The 19690-nt window shown below is 38.9% G+C and overlaps 2 protein-coding genes across 6 annotated transcripts in view; both read right to left on the bottom strand.

Moving 5' to 3' along the window:
* The window catches only part of GJA9 (gap junction protein alpha 9), a 22652-nt gene continuing 2962 nt past the window's right edge, over positions 1-19690 (bottom strand). For all 3 annotated transcript variants that reach the window (XM_073318018.1, XM_073318020.1, XM_073318021.1), the window contains exon 2: positions 1-1901. In XM_073318018.1, the coding sequence (XP_073174119.1) occupies positions 312-1880 (1569 nt within the window). In that variant the 5' untranslated portion in view covers positions 1881-1901 and the 3' untranslated portion in view covers positions 1-311. The remainder of the gene's footprint in view (positions 1902-19690) is intronic.
* The window catches only part of RHBDL2 (rhomboid like 2), a 21031-nt gene continuing 16967 nt past the window's right edge, over positions 15627-19690 (bottom strand). For 2 of the 3 annotated variants that reach the window (XM_073318025.1, XM_073318026.1), the window contains exon 8: positions 15627-17592. In XM_073318025.1, the coding sequence (XP_073174126.1) occupies positions 17413-17592 (180 nt within the window). In that variant the 3' untranslated portion in view covers positions 15627-17412. The remainder of the gene's footprint in view (positions 17593-19690) is intronic. The other variant, XM_073318027.1, reaches the window with a different exon arrangement.

Below are 19690 nucleotides of genomic sequence, written 5' to 3'. Positions count from 1 at the left end.
TACAGGAATTACTGGGTTGAATTAAAAGTGACTGACATCTGTTTGCTTTAGGAACAGGAAAGATAATGGGGATATCTGCTCTATTAGATTTTAAGTCATCTTTTTATTAAAAGGAAGTAGAATCAATTTCTCATTTCAAGAGTTCTTAACTACTGCACAAGGGTGCATAGTTCTTTCCATTACCTCAGTGAAAGAGCTGGTGAAAGTTGATTAACTTAACTACAATTACAAATAGGTATAATTCATGCGACAGCGTCCAATAATTTCCCTCAGTACTCATGCATGTAACATATAGGTAAGGTAACAAACACTTAGATCTGAAGATCGGTGGGGGCACGCCTGCTGCTGGCATTACTTGCCAATGACATTCGCCGAGAGGGAGAGAAAGCCTGAGGACTTTCACAATTTCTGCTCTGTTTGGATTCTGAGCTCAACTCACTTAGAGAATCAGGAGTGTCCGGTCTGCCAATTTTTCTTAGGTCAGTCTTGGAAAGGCCTTGGGCTCTGCTTCCACTGAAGTTGTCTTGTCCTCGGTTGCTGCTCGTTGAAGGAGAATCGGTTGGAGACCCTTCACTCTCAACTACTGTTGAGCAGTTCCATGGGGAACTGACTCCACGTAGCTTTCGAGCACAGTTAATTGAAATAGGGGAAGTCATATCAGGTTGCAATGAACTTCCAGGTGGCAGTTCAGCCAGGTTTCCCAAGCACAGACCAGAAGCAGCAACTAGATTAGAATGCATGCCACTGAGGCAATGTTTCTTTTCATCTTGTTGTTGACTACCGTTAATTTCTGTCCCAAATACCTTGCTTAAGCCTTCATTATTATTTGAGCTGTTATTTCGAGGATGATGGTCCAAAGTATTAGTAGTTTGCGTCTCATCTGGCAATTTACTTTCCTTTTCATCATGGAGGCGATTATTGCTATTTTCAGTATGGTTGTTTTTAACAGATTGGAATGCAGAAGATGAATTTAGATCATGGCCTGCCGTGTAAGTTTGTTTTTCCATTAACATGGTATAACTACTAGGGACAGAAGGGAGAGTTCTTTGTGGAGTTGCGGATGTTCCCATACAAGGGTGGGGTATTACAGAGTTTTTCTTGGATTTACTTACATAGAAATCATCAAAGTCATCCCTGTTTTTATCAGGCCTACAAAGTCCCTTTTTAATTTTTTTGATCCCTAGATGGACAATTTCTAAGATGTTTAAAAACAATGATACAATTGCTATTGACTGCATAAATAATATGAACACTGTCTTTTCTGTTGGTCTTGATATAAAACAGTCAACTATGTTTGGACATGGCTCTCTCAGACATTTATAAAGAGGATTGAGCTGGAAACCATAAAGAAGATATTGGCCAATCATAAATGCAACTTCAACTGCAGACCTAGTAAAAATATGTATCACATAAGTGCAGAGCAAGGAGCCTCTCAGGGGTGCTTTGTTGAGCTTTCTTTGTTCCAGTTGCCGGAGTTCTCGCTCCAGTCTTTTCCGATCTTCAGTCATTTCTAGTTCGACTCCTTCAAGTTCCATTCTTACTTGTGCCTTCTTCTTTTGTCTCTCTTTTTCTAAGGCTCTTAGTCTGTATAAAGCATGGCCCATATAGACCAAGGAAGGTGAAGATACAAATATAACTTGCAAGACCCAATATCTTATGAGAGAGATAGGAAAGGCCTGGTCATAGCAAACATTTCTGCAGCCAGGTTGCTCTGTATTGCATATGAATTCTGACTGCTCATCATTCCAGACATCTTCAGCTGCCACACCGAGGACCAGCATTCGAAATATGAATAGGATAGTTAACCAGACCTTTCCAATAATAGTGGAATGAATGTGGACCTCTTCCAAGATGCCTCCAAGAAAATTCCAGTCTCCCATGGTTACTCTGCCATCTTAGCACTAAAAGCCATGAAAGATAAACATAAGATATTGTCACAGTTTCAGCCCTTCTACACTATATTAAACAAAAGCTGACACTGATTCTCTCACATTCAAAACACAGTAACCTAGCTCATAAGGTGCCACAAGTACTCCTTTTCTTCTAGCTCATAAAGAACACCACTCTTTCATGAAAGGCCTGAGATTTTAATATCTCAGGTACAACATGAATACAGTGATGATTTCTAGCTTTTTTTCTTCAAATTAAAAATAAAAATTACCTAAGTAGGGACCAAACCTTACATGGTACTAAGCATCCTCAATTTCCATTGAAGTCAATGGAAGTTTAGGTGCTTGGCCCTTTGCAGAATTGGGTTCTTACTGAGGTTATTAAAGTCCAGTAAATATGCCTTTAATAATTAGTTGATATCTAAAGTAAGTATAGAAAAAATCTCAAATCTACATAAATTGTATACTGGGGAATGTTTCTTCTGAACAGGGAAATCAGAAAAGCTACGAAGAGGGTTGAAAGCCACAAAATCAGGAGGCTTTTATCTGGTATAAATAAAGGTCAAACATAGTATACTGGATTTAAAAGAAACCTGCAGCGATTAGTTTTCAGAGTAGCAGCCATGTTAGTCTGTATCCGCAAAAAGAAAAGGAGTAATTGTGGTACCTTAGAGACTAACAAATTTATTTGAGCATAAGCTTTCGTGAGCTACAGCTCACTTCATTGGATACAGTGATTAGTTATACTTCCTTTGATTAGTTATAGTTCCCTTGATAGTTAATAAAACATTATTATTTAGTGAATACGTTTAATGGATTTTTCAGAACAGTTTTTAGAAATATCTGTCACTATCCCATTAGGTTGATAGCTGAGAATGGATTTTTTTTATTTTTAATTATGCTTCTCAGCAGTAGCTTCACCCTCAAGAAGCCTGGAATAGAATGGATTGCTTTCTTCTCTTCACATACCAGAGCTATTATTTTCTAAAAGTCATTTGACCTGAAGAAGAGCTCTGGGTGGCTCAAAAGCTTGTCTCTCTCACTAGAAGAAGTTGGTCCAATAAAAGATGTTACCTCTCTCATTTCAGTCATTGCCATTTATGGTGAAAGGTACATCACTCATGTAAAGCCTAAACAAATAGGATTTACAAAGGATTTGCACAAGCGACCTACAGAGATTTGGGGGGGCCTGATGGTCTCACCCATGCCCTTCCTTCATCTCATTAGGAACCATCTCCCACATGCTCTGTGGAGAGAGCCACTGTGGCACACTGCTCCATTGCATTCAAAGGACTCTGGAACCCTTTTATGACCTCTCTGTGGTCTGTCATCCTACACCATACTTGTGCCAGAGCAGTATCACCGTGGCTTGGATTGTGCACTCTTGTGAAGGCTACCAGACTTTCCTTCTCTATGAGTAAATAGGTGAAGACATTTTCAGGTCTTGGTTTTCAGAATTGTTGAGCACCAACAACTGCAGTTGAAGTCAGTGGGAGTTGCAGTTTTTCAAGTACATAAGAAAATCAGGCCCCCACTGACTGTCTCACACAGTGAAGATTTATCATCCTCACTATCTGTAATACTTCTTTCAGTCCACAAAACAATTCAGTAGCTTGAGTTCTGAAATATGTTAAAATTAAAAAAAAAAAATCTGACTTTTTGAACACACAGTTGTGAGCTCACAATATAATCAGTGAATAAGTGGCACATAATGAGAACTGTAGTCATGGTTTATTAAAATAAATATTTTAAGTAAAAATACACTGAAAAATTGCCAGCATTTGCCTAAATGTTTATAGTAAAATAAAATTTAAAGCTGGTAATATTTCCATTAAATCACAAGACTTGCATTTACTACAGAGAAAGAAAAGGAGTACTTGTGGCACCTTAGAGACTAACCAGTTTATTTGAGCATGAGCTTTTGTGAGCTACAGCTTTGCTGCTTTCTGTTTTACAGTGAAATATCCTGAAAATACCTGGTAGGATTATTTATAATTTTTAACATATTTATTGAATATTATGCAGTATGTTGACAAAGAAACTGTTTTACTATGTTTTTGTAGCAATAAAAGATAAGCAATTATGCTGACAGTATTAATTTAAAATGTGCTGCATGTATAATTTTAATAGGCTCCTGTTATACTAAAAACACTTGTAGTAACATTGATGCAGGAGACATTTTATACATTAAGAGAGCCTGCTAGAGGTAAACAATATAATTTCAATTGATTATTAATTAACTGGATGAAAGAAATACCAATGATTAAAACATACCTGTCTTGACTAAAATGTGCCATGTAAGAACACTATGGTATCCAATAAAAAGTCACATCCTCTGTCATCTTTCATCTGCCTCAGAGATTTTACAAAATATCAAAAGAGAGCTTCTTCCACTGCTGGAGGATTTATTTAATGGAGTTCAAGCCTTGTGCATTGAACTTATAGTCAGGAAAAAAATCAATTTGTTGTTCAGTCTGCCATGGCTTCTAGCAAAATTTAACTATGACCAAAATTAACCTGATGCAATGAAACAATCACTCCCAACAGCCAGAAATGCAAAACTTCAGGAGTCTAGGATGCTTCCCAATTCTCCCCCACCACTTTTTTTTTTTTTTTTTTTTTGGTAATTCAGCATGACAGTCTCAGTCCTCAGAAGGAAAAAAAACCCACAAAACTATTTTTATAGGTTTTTTTTAAAATCATATTGCAGTTATACTGCATGTATTGACCCTTTGTCTCCAACAAGTTATTTCCAGTTTAAATGATCCAACATTGCTAATTTAAAACAACTATATATTTTACTCATAGAGAGGCAAATACTGAGGGGTCCGGATACTGACAAATTCAAATTCATTAGACCCGGTGCGAGTTTGTCCAAGTAAGGACTGCTGGACAACCAAGTATTTGAATGCCCTGGCTATTGGAAAGACCAACAGGAGGGGCTGATGAGTGGGGGTGGGGGGGAGAGTATTTTACCAGGTTCCCCTTTTGGAGTTTTCCTCCGAAGTCTCCCATCAGAGGGGTAGGGTTTGACCTCTGTGGAAGAAGCAGTGGATACAAGTTCCACCTGTGAGTCTCTGAGGATCCCTTGGAGGCCATCAGTGGTTGGCACAACATAAAAAATGTAGGCAGAGACAGAAGGCACAGGATCACTGGTGCAGAAGCTCTGTGCCTCCACATCCCGGGGCAACCTGCTGGTTTTCTTGGCCATGCAGCTCCATTAGTTCTGGGGACAGTGGTGGCTGATCTTCGCACACAGAAAACTTGGCATGTAGCGTGGATTTCCATGCATACAAATATAATGAAATGATCAGTCTCTGAGTAAGGTGCTCAGGGCCTGGCCTATAGGTTTTTAACACCTTTGTTCGAAATTCTGTCATTTTAATAACCAAATTTAAAGATTATCTTTAGTCTCAGAGGAGTATGGAAGAGCAATATTATTGTTATATATAGTGCCAGACACCAAAATTGATTATTTTTTAGGAAACTTGCTTGTTTTCACGTGTGCTGGAAATTCAGATGGATCTCTGTGGCTAGAGAGGCACAACCGTGGCATGGAAAGGGTATGACTGGTTCTCTTAATTAAGAGGGATCTCGGATTCAATTTTTTTTTTTAAAACACACATTCTAGAAAATTAACTTGTCATTTAATGGCAGATGTTTTATTCCTTATAACTGGTGAGCAATATCATCTTTCAGGTTTTATATATATGCATTAATATTTATATAAACATAATTTTTATAAGGCACTTCAGCCTTATTTACTTGGTGGGAGTGGTAGTCTGGACCTAATGGTGTAAGTATTTACATTTATTTTCCTAGGGCCTTGTGACAGGATTGCCTCTGCAGCATCCCTTTGTGGCCTATAAGGGCACAACACCCAATTGTTGGTCTCCACTGGTATGTCACTGTCTCTGTGAGGTCGAAGGTAGTGGTGCTCTGACCCTCTGCCTAGGCACATTTCAGTCCTAGCCCTTTCAGAATGTTGTGGTCCAAGTGAAATCAGCAAACAAACAAAAAACAAAAAGCCACAACTGAAAACAAGGTCATCTGACATTTGGGATGGGATCTTGCCTCAAAAGTCTGTGCTTCCACCGATCCCCTTGTGTCTTGTCATCCCTACTGACTGGGACTTATCTGTTCAGCAAGCTAACTCAGTCTCTGGGCTGCAACCAGGATTCTCTCCCATCAAGAGAAGCAGAGCTCCGTTTTCTTTCCTGGTCAGCTCTGAGCTAGGCTGAGGCCTGGTTTACACTACAGAGTTAAGTCAACGCAAGGTCACTTATGTCAACCTAATTATGTCAGTGTCTATGCTAGAATGCTGCTTCTGCTGAAGTAAGTCCCCTCACCCTGCACAGACATAATAACTCCACCTCCATGAGCGGTGTAGCACATATGCTGACATAGTTAGGGCGAAACAGTGACTGTATCACGGGGTAGCTGTGTTAGTTTGTATCCACAAAAACAACAAGGAGTCCAGTGGCACCTTAAAGACTAACAGATTTATTTGAACATAAGCTTTCATGGGTAAAAACCCCACTTCTTCAGATGCAGGGAGTGAAAATTACAGATGCAGACATAAATATACTGACACATGAAGAGAAGGGAGGTACCTCACAAGTGGAGAACCAGTGTTGACCGGGCCAATTCGATCAGGGTGGATGTAGTCCACTCCCAATAACAGATGAGGAGGTGTCAATTCCAGGAGAGGCAAAGCTGCTTTTGTAGTGAGCCAGCCACTCCCGGTCCCTATTCAAGCCCAAATTAATGGTGTTAAATTTGCAAATGAATTTTATTTCTGATGTTTCTCTTTGAAGTCTGTTTCTGAAGTTTTTTTTGTTCACATATAGCTACTTTCAAATCTGTTATAGAATGTCCAGGAAGATTGAAGTGTTCGCCTACTGGCTTTTGTATGTTCCCATTCCTGATGTCCGATTTGTGTCCATTTATTCTTTTACATAGAGACTGTCTGGTTTGGTACATGGCAGAGGGGCATTGCTGGCACATGATGGCATATAACACATTAATAGACGTGCAGGTGAATGAGCCTCTGATGGTGTGGCTGATGTGGTTGGGTCCTCTGATGGTGTCGCTAGAGTAGATATGGGGACAGAGTAGACAACGAAGTTTGCTGCAGGGTTCCTGGGTTAGTGTTTCTGTGGTGTGGTGTGTAGTTGCTGGTGAGTATTTGCTTCAGGTTGGGGGGTTGTCTGTAAGCGAGGACTGACCTGCATCCCAAGGTCTGGGAGCATGAGGGATCATTTTCCAGGATAGGTTGTAGATCGTTGATAATGTGCTGGAGAGGTTTTAGCTGGGGGCTGTACATGATGGCCAGTGGTGTTCTGTTATTTTCCTTGTCGGACGTGTCCTGAAGTAGGTGATTTCTGGGTACCCGTCTCGCTCTGTCAGTCTGTTTCCTCACTTCCACAGGTGGGTATTGTAGTTTTAAGAATGCTTGATAAAAGATCTTGTAGGTGTTTGTCTCTGTCTGAGGGATTGGAGCAAATTCGGTTGTATCTTAGGGCTTGGCTGTAGACAATGGATCGTGTGATGTGTCCTGGATGGAAGCTGGAGGCATGTAGGTAAGTATAGTGGTCAGTAGGTTTCCGATATAGGGTGGTGTTTATGTGACCATCACTTATTTGCACTATAGTGTCCTGGAAGTGGATCTCTTGTGTGGACTGATCCAGGCTGAGGTTAATGGTGGAAATTGTTGAAATCCAGGTGGAATTCTTCAAGGGCCTCCTTCCTGTGGGTCCATATGATGAAGATGTCATCAATGTAGCGTAAGTAGAGGAGGGGCACTAGGGGACAAGAGCTGAGGAAGCGTTGTTCTAAGTCAGCCATAAAAATGTTGGCATACTGTGGGGCCACGCGGGAACCCATAGTAGTGCCACTGACTTGAAGGTATAAGTTGTCTCCAAATCTGAAATGGTTGTGGGTGAGGATAAAGTCACAAAGCTCAGTCACCAGGTATGCCGTGGTCTCATCAGGGATACTGTTCTTGACAGCTTGTAGTCCATCCTCATGTGGAATATTGGTATAAAGACCTTCTACATCCATGGTGGCCAGGATGGCGTTTTCAGGAAGATCACCAATGCACTGTAGTTTCCTCAGAAAGTCGATGGTGTCTCAAAGATAGCTAGGAGTGCTGGTAGCGTAGGGTCTGAGGAGAGAGTCCAAATAGCCAGATAATCCTGCTGTAAGAGTGCCAATGCCTGAGATGATGGGGCATCCAGGATTTCCAGGTTTATGGATCTTGGATAGCAGATAGAATACCCCTGGTCAGGGCTCTGGGGGTGTGTCTATGTAGATTTGTTCCCATGCTGTAGCAGGGAGTTTCTTGAGCAGATGGTGTAGTTTCTTTTGGTACTCCTCAGTGGGGTCAGAGGATAGTGGCCCGTAGAATGTGATGTTGGAGAGTTGCCTGGCAGTGACTGTGTAGACACTGGGTTACTTACATCACCTGATGGCTGTCATCCCTGAGTGGAGCTAACAGTTGGAGCCTGCCCGCCCCTCCACCCCAGGCTGACAGCCTAAGCTGTCAGCTGGGCGCAGGCTCACAGCTGGGCTCTGCCCCAGTGCTGATAGCCCAGAGCTGCCGGACTCCAGCTGTTAGTGTCCCACAATGCTCCACTTCAATCGGTGGAAGGACTCCTGGTGAGGATGCGCACCACTGACGGAAGGAGCAGGTGTGGCCACGAACCACCGCCTTAATTACCATGGTGGGTGTATGTCGACTTACCATAAGTGGACTTAATTTTATAGTGTAGGCAAGCCCTCAGTCTCGTCCTTTTAACTCTCCTCTCCATGCCTGACATCTGCTACAGGTGTAGTGCGACAGGCCAACTGAGACCACAGGCTCTCCTTAACCTTCTCATGGCCAATGTGGGGTCTCTCTGCCCCATCGCAGAACAGTTCATCAAAACAGATTTACTTGGGCATATATCTCCTTGGATTTATTCATTCCCTGATATTCATCACTGTATAAATATAAAGCTAGTGCCATTAAAGCACTAAATTTAGGCTTAATTTCAATCACATATAAGTGGCAAACACTCAGCTTGACTGTACAAAATCTAAATGTGCAAATACTCTCATACACTAAGTTCTGTATAACTTAAACAATGCAGCATCAATCAGAACCCTACAATCACCTTCTCAACCCTCCTTAAAAAAACAAGATAAACCAACACCCTTGTCCCCACCCCCTCCCACAATGTGTTAACTTATCATTTCCAGCTCTGTACGTCTCATTCTTCTTTCCCCCTCCTTTCTTGTCAGCATACTATTTACCTCTTTAAAAGCAAATTGGTCTTTTACCTCTTTAAAAGCAAATTGTCTCTATTTATTCCTCTTTACCTCTCTGACCATGTCGGTATTTTTATTTTTAAACGTTCAAGTCATTATCATTCCACATTGGTCTTCAGGTGTAGCAACAATGAAACTCATGCAACTAAGAGTTGGATTTGGTCTGTAAACAGGAAAGAGGAGAAAAGAGCTCCCCTTTCCTCAATCCTGCAACTTATCCCTGTGTTAACACCATGTACCTGGAGTTCCAATGCACTAAACATAACATATTTAAATACATTGTTCAACTGTAAAAGTTGTATATAAACACAAGAAGACTGGGTCTCTCCAGTACATCAGGAGCAACTACCTTTCTTCAGGACCATCTATAGCTATATAGAGGCCCTCCAGCTCCATAACTGCTCACATAGAACAGCCTTATTGGGTTTTTTTTGTTTGTTTGTTTGTCTGAAGAATCCTGATTCATACTCTTTACCCTATACCAGCTTGCCTCCTGCTGCAGAGAAGTCCTGACAATTAGGTAAACCCTTTTTATCTTAGTGAAGATCATAAATCCTCATGAGATACTCTAAGAAAGCTGAGGTATCAAGAGGCAAAACAACTTATGCAAGGTCACAAAAAGTCTGTAGCAGAGCTGGGAATAGAATCCAGATCACCTCATTCCCAGTCTAGTGCCTTAAGCACAAGATTATATTGCCACTCTGCAGAGGCTGGTAGAGAGGGAGAACTGGCAGCTGCTGGAGCAGAGAGTTCAGCCTCTGTGTAGGTGGCCCTCCTTCAAGTTAACAAAGAAAGAAGACTTTTTAACCAATACTTCTCTCTGAAGAGCCTCACGAGGACAGAAGGATTTCAGAGCTCAACATCTCATGAGTAAATCCCCACCACTTGAAGTAACCTCGCTGGCAGAGTTAGAACTGTTGGGGCATAGGCTTTAAACTGAGGCCTTTACAATGTCCTGAAGGGGTATGAGTGTGTCTCTCTCTCTTTGAAATATTGTTTTCAAAGCACTTAAATATGTTGAGCCAATTAGACAACTCTAATTCCATTTTCAACTCTATTTTGGAAAAGATGGTATCTTTGGGCTCCTGCCTTCAGAAACATTCATATTTAGCAGATTGATGCAAAAATGTAGTAGGAAAAAAATCTTTGTTTTTTCTTAAAATCTTTGGAACAAGAAAAAATAAAATGTGTCAGTTTTGTGTACAATGCTTTTTCCTGCAGCTGGCCAGATCAGAACATTGCCCCAATGTGGTGTGTCACTAAGCAAGCCTGGAAACATGAAACTGGACTATTAGAACAATATAGTTGAGACCTGTAATATGGTATCTAGCAATTCTACTTGGTTTTAGGCCCATCAGTTCATTGTAAAATCGTAGAATAAATTTCTGATACAAATGGTGCCATGAACAGGGTAAGTAAGCTTCCTGTGCTGAAACCCATGAACAACTAATCAATATCCTGTCAGTCTGGCACAGAGTATCAATCAATCGGTCATGTCCGATTTCATAGTTAAATGAAACCTTGTCCCAAAATGTAATCAGTCATTCCTACAAGCACCAGAAAGTCCCTGTGACACGTTTCTGGGTTAACCAAGATATACAGGGTGAGCCGCTACCCCCTGCTTATAATGTGAAGGAGTCTCATCTGTGCCCACCAAGGAAAATTCTCTCAAAGCTACCAGCTGCAGGCAACACAAACACTGCCTCCATTCCAGGCTACCACAAGCCCTGCTCTTTCCCGAGGCACACTAGCAATTTACACACTCCATATAGTTACACTCACGTGCCCAGTCCCTTACATTGCAGACACCTGCAGTGTACACCAATCCACTCCACCATGGAAGCAGTGAACCTGACTTTACCGGCTTCACCTCAGTTCAACACTCTCTCCTTAGGACAAGACACTTAGACATGTCTGTAGTAAAACCAAATTTAAGTTTATTTAATAATGCTTGAGTTAAAGATTCAAATAAATGCAAGTAAAAGGATTTGGAAATATAAGGTTACAGGTAAAATAAAAACATTAAAAAAATCTAGAACCTATACTTACTAACAAGTTACTTCCCTGTCTAAAAAAAGTATTTCTCATCCAATGGTCAGTCCATACAGCACTTGTCCAGTCCAGCTGAAATCCACTTTTCATGAGACACTCATTCTGGCAGAGTATCTTGTCTGTAATGGATAAAATTTTGTGTCCTTTTTCTTTCTCTTATACAGTGCAAGACTTTTCTCTCTCTTCATAATCAGAGCATTTAATTAACTTCAGCTCAATTCTTGTGGCCCCACATTCAGTCTTTTTATGCGGGGTGTGAGGGGGGAAGCTGGGTTCTTTTATCTTTGTCAAAGCTCAAGCTTGTATCTGTTCTGAACTATACACACAGGCCTGGGCTGGGTCAACAGATGTCAACTGTTCTCAGTGTTGAGTCAGCTCTGAGACCCATCCTGTTTCAGTTGACATGGTTCATCTCCAACAGTTTTGGAACATAACATTTTACATATTTTAAAAACTATTTATCTTCTTGCAATAACCATGATGATATGCTAATTCTTAGCTTTTAGCAGAGGCTTCACACAATCTTTGGTGAAATACTGGGATGATGGTCAGCTAGGTGTAATATACTTGCCTGGGGATGTATGTGTCACAGTCCCCTTTTTATTTGGCCTGTCAGTATCTGTTTTCAATTGGTGTTTAAAACAGGTTTCTTAATATGTTGTGTCCCCCACATCTGTCCCCAAAAAGAACTTTAATATTGATTTTAAAAAGATCCTTGATCCATTTAAATGCTTTATCCAAAGTCATTAAAGATTTTCTCAGTCTCAATCTTTACAGCAATACAGGAGATTAGCTTATTGAGTCTAGGAACCAATTCCATTTTAGAATATGAATAAAGTACCCAAGGAACTTTTACCTTACTTAAAATTGTTTGACTGGCATAACATTTTTTAAAAAACTATAATTCTAGCTTGTCTTCAGGGAAAATTAACAAGATTACTAGAAATATTTCAGCAAATGGTTTAGCAATTCTACAAAACACATGAAATTGAGTTGTACAGTACTGTCCAAGCATTTACTATCTCAGTCTCTCTCTCTTAAGAATTGGCAATTCTGTCTGACTGCTGTAATAAGTCTGATTACAGACTCTTTTGGTGGGTTGAGTAAGTGAACAGGTGGTGGTGTATGGAAGGCTTCAGGCCCTAGAATACTTTCTATCTAGATTCTTATACCATACACATCAACATGGTAGCTGACCATCTGTTTCCTTACTCTTACTCTCTCTCCTTCACAAGTAGATTATAACAAAATGGCAGCCAACAAGGAAAAAGCCACTCCAAGAAGTTTCAGTACTTCCAACAGCAGTATGTTCCTGTGGAGGTTAAACAAACATAGTGAGGATTGCCCTCTCGCTATCACAGAAGTCTCATATAAGGGAAGACCAGCCCCACCCCAATGTGATTACAGTGCAAGGTAAACATATTGTTCTGTTAGGGCTCTATAGTACAAACTAATCACCAAGCTAAAATACACTACAGCTTTGTTCTATACAGCACCATTCATATAAACGGTATGCCAAATGCTTATGGAGATAAACAATAAAAGATAGTTGGCAATATGTGATGTAATTAGAACAGTAAGGCATACTTAAATTGGTGATTAAGTTTTAATTGTAAGCTCTTTGGCATAGGAACTGTTATATACACTTTGTGAAGTGCCTAGCACAAAGGACCCCTCCCCTATTTGACCTGAGGATACTGTTATATAAATATTAAATAATAATGCCACTAATAAGGAAAAGTAAGTTGAGAGCTGCAGTCAAGGGTGAAGGGAGATTTTTTGATAGAATGGGCCCTAGTAGCATTTAGGGCTGTCAATTAATTGCAGTTGATGCATGTGATTAATGCAGAACAAATTAACTAGACTTTTAAAATAGTCACAATCAGTTTTAATTGCACTGTTAATAATAGAATACCAATGTACATTTATTATAAATATTTTGGATGTTTTTCTACATTTTCAATATATTGATTTCAATTACAACACAGAATACAAAGTTTACAATGCTAACCTATTTTTATTTTTGATTAAAAATATTTGCACTGTAAAAAAGATAAAAGAAATTGTATTTTTAAATCCACCTCATACAAGTCCACGCAGTCCTACTTCTTGTTCAGCCAGTTGCTAAGACAAACAAGTTTGTTTACATTTACAGGAGATAATGCTGCCCCCTTCTTATTTGCAATGTCATCTATGAGAACAGGGGTTCGCATGGCACTGTTGTAGCTGGCATTGCAAGTTATTACTTGCCAGAGACGCTAAACATTCATATGCCCCTTCATGCTTCAACTTGTAGGCTCTAAAGCGTTACAATATTTTGTTTTTGACTGCAGTTATGTAAAAAAAAAATCTACATTTGTAAATTGCACTTGCACCAGACACTATATAAGATGAATTGAAAAATACTAGTTTTTAATCTTTTTTAGTGTAAATATTTGTAATCAAAATATAAAGTGAGCACTGCATACTTTGTATTGTAGTTGAAACCAATATATCTGAAAATGTCAAAAAATCCAAAATATTTATAATAAATGTAAATTGGTATTCTATTAACAATGCAATTAAAACTATATTTAATCACCACTATATTTTTTAATCTCATGGTTAATTGAGATTTTTTTAAATGGTTTGCCAGCCCTATTAGGATATAATTGAATAGGATACAGTTTGAGTTTGTGGAGTTTCTCCTGAATTCTTCAGTAAAGAGTGCTTTGTTTAACTATTTACAATTACTGTAGTTCATAGTCTGTAGCAAGTGTGCCCTCTCCCCAACACACCTGGCATGAAGAAACAGTGCCAAATGGCAGCTAGTCTCAACAGGGTGAGGTGGCTCATTTCAGTAGCACAAACCTCATAACTGAAGGATTCCAGAAGGAGAAGCTGGTCAGAGTGTACTTGACACTGGAGTCTCAAACTATCCCCGTCTTTTGTGGACAAGAGCTCTCCCTCCACCCCAGCATAATGGCCCATTGCAGACTCTTCAAAACACTAGAAAATAAGTTCTCCTCACGTGATATCTACTTAGGAACAAATAATGGAAGTGTAATGTAGAAACAATATGGCAATGTCCAGGTCCAAACTGGGAAATGAGTGAGGCTGACCATGAAGGATGTCATGGGCGTGCTAACTAGACTTGCCTGAGTAAGAAGTGGTTTTACTATGTAACCCTCACTGAGTAAGAAATATTTTTTTTTCACCACAAAGGCAGAGGCTCACTCTTTCTCTATACCAGACACAAAGATTAAGCTCTGGGAGCCATGTTATGACTCAATGGGAAACAGCAGTTAATAGAAACATAGTCAAAACATATGCAAGAAAGAGAGTCTGGACTTATGACAAAATTGCCATAAGCAATCAGCCCTCACACAGATGACCAACATCTAACAAATGGTTTACACAATTCTCTGTTAAACTATTTGAATTTTATTCAGGTGAGGGGCACAGAGCACCCCTTTTGGGGATGCATCCAAGATGCATTTATTTCATTTTTTTACCTTCTTTCTGCCACATGTTCAACTGCTGAAGCTGTAAGTGAGGGGAAAAGGAGATAACCAGATCTGCACCTTCATGATGCATCAACTGGTATCTAATTTTAAACTCTAGTGACCTAGAGATGAAAAACTATATATTTGCTTTGCAAGCTGAAGCCACCTTAACCAGTTTTTACCTTTTTGATATAAAAAGGTATCAGACTGTATCAGATACAATTTAACATTAAAAACTATAAACCACATTGTCCTCATGGAAAAATACTCCTAAAACCAAGAGCTTTTAATTCTTAATCATCAATAGGATGTGCTTTAGAGACAATATTGATTTTTATTTTCTACTGTATTTTGTCTGACCTACAATGATCATCTAAATGAATAGAAGTACAAATAACCCCAGGATGCATGAGTTTTCTTATGGCTAGGCTTATTCCTGTCACTTTCTTTGTTGTTCTGGTAAATTTGTAATTAACATTTAAAAAGTATAACTGTTGATATGTATGGATATGCATAGAGAGAAAGTATGTATAAAACTAGAGGTACCACATTCCTCCCCTCCCCCACAATAGTTTTTAGATCAGTTCACAAAGCCTGAGGTAACTGCTGATTGGTAGTGAACATTTCTGTGCTTCTGCTTACATAAGCACTGTTTGCAAAAATTGGGTTTGTCCTTCAGATCATCCAAAAGGTCTATATTTCTTCCACAAATCAGAGTTGTTTACTAGTTAGCATAGATTTGGCTACTCTTCATATCTCCTCTTTCTGTGAAAAAGAGCCACAATAAAGAAAGCAGGAAGCACTTGTATACTTTGCAATCATTAAATGCATAAATTCTCAAAGAAAATTACAGAACAGACAGTGTGCAAGTTATTTAGAAATTTGGACCAGTAACTGGACAAAGTCAAGTCACCAAAATGTAAAGAGTCACATCTTTACCAATAGAAAATAATTAAAGCATAGAGGTCTCAGCATATGGGTAAGTCACTATTCTTAAACAAGGAGAAAGTGGCAAATGAAATAGTATCAATTCGAGATGGGGAGGAACAGGTGGGCTTCACAACCTACAATGAATTTTTTTCCCTCCAGGAGAAAGGAGGAAGACAACAAGTTGGGGGCACTTTCACAGTGGCTGTTGTAGAGGTAGGTAGCTGGGAACCCGGACAATCAGTGTACATCAGCTGCAGCTGTGTTAACTGCTCATCCTCAATAGTTTAGGGAAATTCAGAGCAAAGGGAAATCCTAAATCAGATAAGTCCAGATTACGATCAAGATCAAGTTACAATGAAAACCATTATCTATTTAAGCATGTTTTAACTGGTAATGGCAGAAGCACAAAACTGCTTTTCCTCAGACAGATGTAGCATCATGTGTTTTGCAAGACTGCATGGAATGCACTGTGTAATCCACTTTTTGCCCAATCATTGTTCTAGACTCTAGACTTCCATTAAAAGTGTATGTAACCCTCAGGTTGTAAAAATAACTTTGAAATATAAATCAAATTTAATTTGAAGTGTTGTCTTCCTCATTCTACAAACAAACCAATAGCTCTGACAAGTGTCCCCTTTGTCTCACTAGGATATCAAGTATGGATCATAATGGCAATTAAGATGTCAACAACTCTTTCAGTGCTGATAATTTGAGCAGAAACATCTAGAGAATGTTCCTGTTCCACAACCACAGACTAGCTTCCATGCCTCCTCAGATGTGAAAACCAAGCTGCCAAAACATCCAACTTCTAGCAATGTGCTGCATTATCAATATACAACTGTGCAGCACACTGAAAACTGCACAATGTAAAATAAAGTTTAATATAAAGATGAATACAACCAGTACAGCAGCATCTTCATGTTCATATTTCATTGGCACATAAAACCTGCAATGCTGGATCAGACCAGTGGTCCATCAAGTTTTATACCGTCTCTTAACAGTGGCCACTTCTGAGTGCCTCAGAAGAAGATGCAAGAAACCCTGAAGAAGGCAGTTATGAAAAACTTGTCCACAATAGTAAAGTTGTCATTCCTGTAAAAATCTGTTTTTTTTTCAAATGAATGGAGCTGCCACTGAATTTCCAGTCTGTTGAAGCAGAATGTCACAGAATCCAGAGACATTGCAGCAGCCTGGACTTAAGGTCTGTGTCCAAGTACCTGAAGCTTTGACTACAGGTGACAAAGATCAAGAATCATCACACTTGCTACTCAACTGTAAAAATATCACACCACAATTTTTTCTCTAAAAGAACTCTTTATTGTGGTGATCAACATTTTTCTCTTTGTTTTGAGGTTAGAAAGCTGGTATTGGAAGAAGTAATTTCTTCCAAATGAGTATTACTGATTCATGTCACAAAAGCTCAAAACAAAAGCTGCAAGAAGTATTCCAAAGCAATCAGGATCCCTTGATGTTTATTTAATTTAACAGTATAAAAAGCAATAGAAAATAGAAAAGCTTACATATGATTTTTAAAAGGTCATATTTTAAATAACTATATTTCATTTCTGAGATAGGATAACCATAAAAATGATGGTCTAATGCTTTAAAAATTCAAGTCTGTACACAACCATTATTTAAAAAAGCAACATTTATGGAGTCCTTTGGAAGTTATAAAACTGTAATTTTTCTTTTTTTAAAAGTTGTCTTCCTGATGATTTAAGTGTTTCTTTTGTGGGTGGTGCAGTTTAGTTTGCTGGTGAAAGAAAGATGTTGAAAAATACAGCAAACACCAGAAAGACTAAAAAAGCAACAATGGAGATCCAAAATCTTGGATCTTTTATAAAGTTCTTATCAAAACAGCTGAAAATGACATAACCTATTGACATCCCAGCTAGGCCACCAGCAATGTGAGCCACAAAGGACACCTTAAGAGAAAAAGAAGTAAACTGTTAAGTTACATTTCAAGACTGAGGAATACCAGCACTTCTGTAACATTATTCATCCAAGGATTTGAAAGCACTTATAACTATTACTTTAGCTTTAACGCATGCCTATGAGATAGGTAAAGAATACATAGGGATCATTAGTATTTAAATGTAGCTACTCTGATGGAAGGCAGTAGCTGTTTAGTAGTGTACAGCTACATATCAAATTAAAACGGCAGGCATGAATCTAGGGAGGTAGAATTAAATTATTCAGAACTGGGAATTTGGCTAGAATGTGGATATACTTTTATGAAGAGAGTCATGACATCTTTGATCACAGTTTTATGCCTCATCCAAAATATGGCATGTCCCTAATGCCATGCTGGGACATTCCTTCAGAACTGACTCCAAGGGAACATGGTTCCCTACTGATTCACTAAAAGTCAGTGTGCACAGGATATAGGAACTCCCTGTCTGTTTTTCAGGCTCCTACCTTCTAGGCTCCCTCCTTGCTCCTGGCTATTCTTCTCCATGCCTGTGCTCAAGATGCATGCCTAGGCACGTCATAATTTCCTTCCTGCTTTATACCATGTGCCCCTATGGTATAACGGAACAGTATTCCTGACCTGGTTTACCACGCCTTCAACCACTATTCCACCACAAGCCTTCCTCCCCACACCATTCTTCATAAAAATGTATTTATGGGGACTGTGCTATTTATTACAATTTAAATAGTTCAAGGGCAGTGCCCTTGTCTGCCCTTTGTTCTGAAAGATAAGTGTGCTGTCCATGCTCAAGTACATAGTAAATCTTAAACACAACTATACTTCCTTTAGTATGTTCATTGTGATTAAACAATAAACAGCAAGAGATAAAAGTCTTGCTTTACTTACTCTGAGTTTAAAATAGACCCGTAGTTATCTTAATCAGTAGTAAGTTACCTGCATGAATTACTACACAAGTACAGTGGCAGTATAGTGAAGAAATCTACATGCAATGCTGTATTCCATAAAGATAATATTTTATTAAATATGTAGCCTGTTTCATGGCTGGATACAGCTTCTACAAGGAAAGTCGTCTTTAAATTTACCAAAAATGTTGGTCTCAGACAGAGGTAACGGCTTTTTTCAATGTATATAGATATTATAGTAAGCACCCATCCCAGCTCTGCCTATACATTATTTAAGTTATTTAACAAATTTAAGTTAAGTTAACAAATGTATCTTCAACTTTTATAAGCCAAGTAGCTTGGAGGAAGAATTTTATCAGAAAAATGTGAATGATAATTAGTAATCATCAAAGAACACCTAACTAGATGCCTAACAAGTCACAATCCCACAGTTGAGAAAGAAGGCTCCTGATTTAGAGGGGAAGTGAAGGCAGCTATAAAAAAAGTAACAAATGGAAGAAATGCGAAGTTGATAGTAATGAATATAAATCAGAAGTTAGGAACTGTAGAAAATTAAGAAGGGAAGTAAAGGGACACAGAGAGAACTCTATGGCTCGCACAATTAAGGACAGTAAGAAGGATTTTTTAAAATATATTATGAACAAAAAAATCCTGATAATGGTATTGGTCCACTACTAGATGGAAATGGTAGAATTAATAATACCTTAGAGACTAACAAATTATTTGAGCATAAGCTTTCATGAGCTACAGCTCACTTCATCAGATGCATGCATTTGTTAGTCTCTAAGGTGCCACAAGTACTCCTTTTCTTTTTGCGGATACAGACTAACATGGCTGCTACTCTGAAACCTTTCCATTCTATTAGTATCTCTGGAAATGTTAAAACAGAAGCTACTAACATTAGACATTTTAAAATCAGCAGGTCCAGATAACTTGCATCCAAGAGATTTAACAAAGCCATCTGAGGAGCTCCTTAGACTGCTGATGTTGATTTTCAATAAGTCTTGGAGCACCAAGGAAGTTCCAGAAGACTGGAAGAAAGGTAATGTTGTGCCGATTTTTAAAAAGAGTAAACAGGGTAACTTGCGTAATTATAGGCTGATATCGATCAGACTGATATCGATCCTGGTCAAGACAATGGAATGGCTGACACAGGACTCAATTAATAAAGAATTAAAGGAGAGTAAT

The sequence above is a fragment of the Lepidochelys kempii genome, chromosome 19 (genome assembly GCF_965140265.1).
Source record: "Lepidochelys kempii isolate rLepKem1 chromosome 19, rLepKem1.hap2, whole genome shotgun sequence".
In the NCBI taxonomy this organism is placed as follows: domain Eukaryota; kingdom Metazoa; phylum Chordata; order Testudines; family Cheloniidae; genus Lepidochelys; species Lepidochelys kempii.
This window is presented reverse-complemented; position numbering and strand designations above follow the sequence as displayed.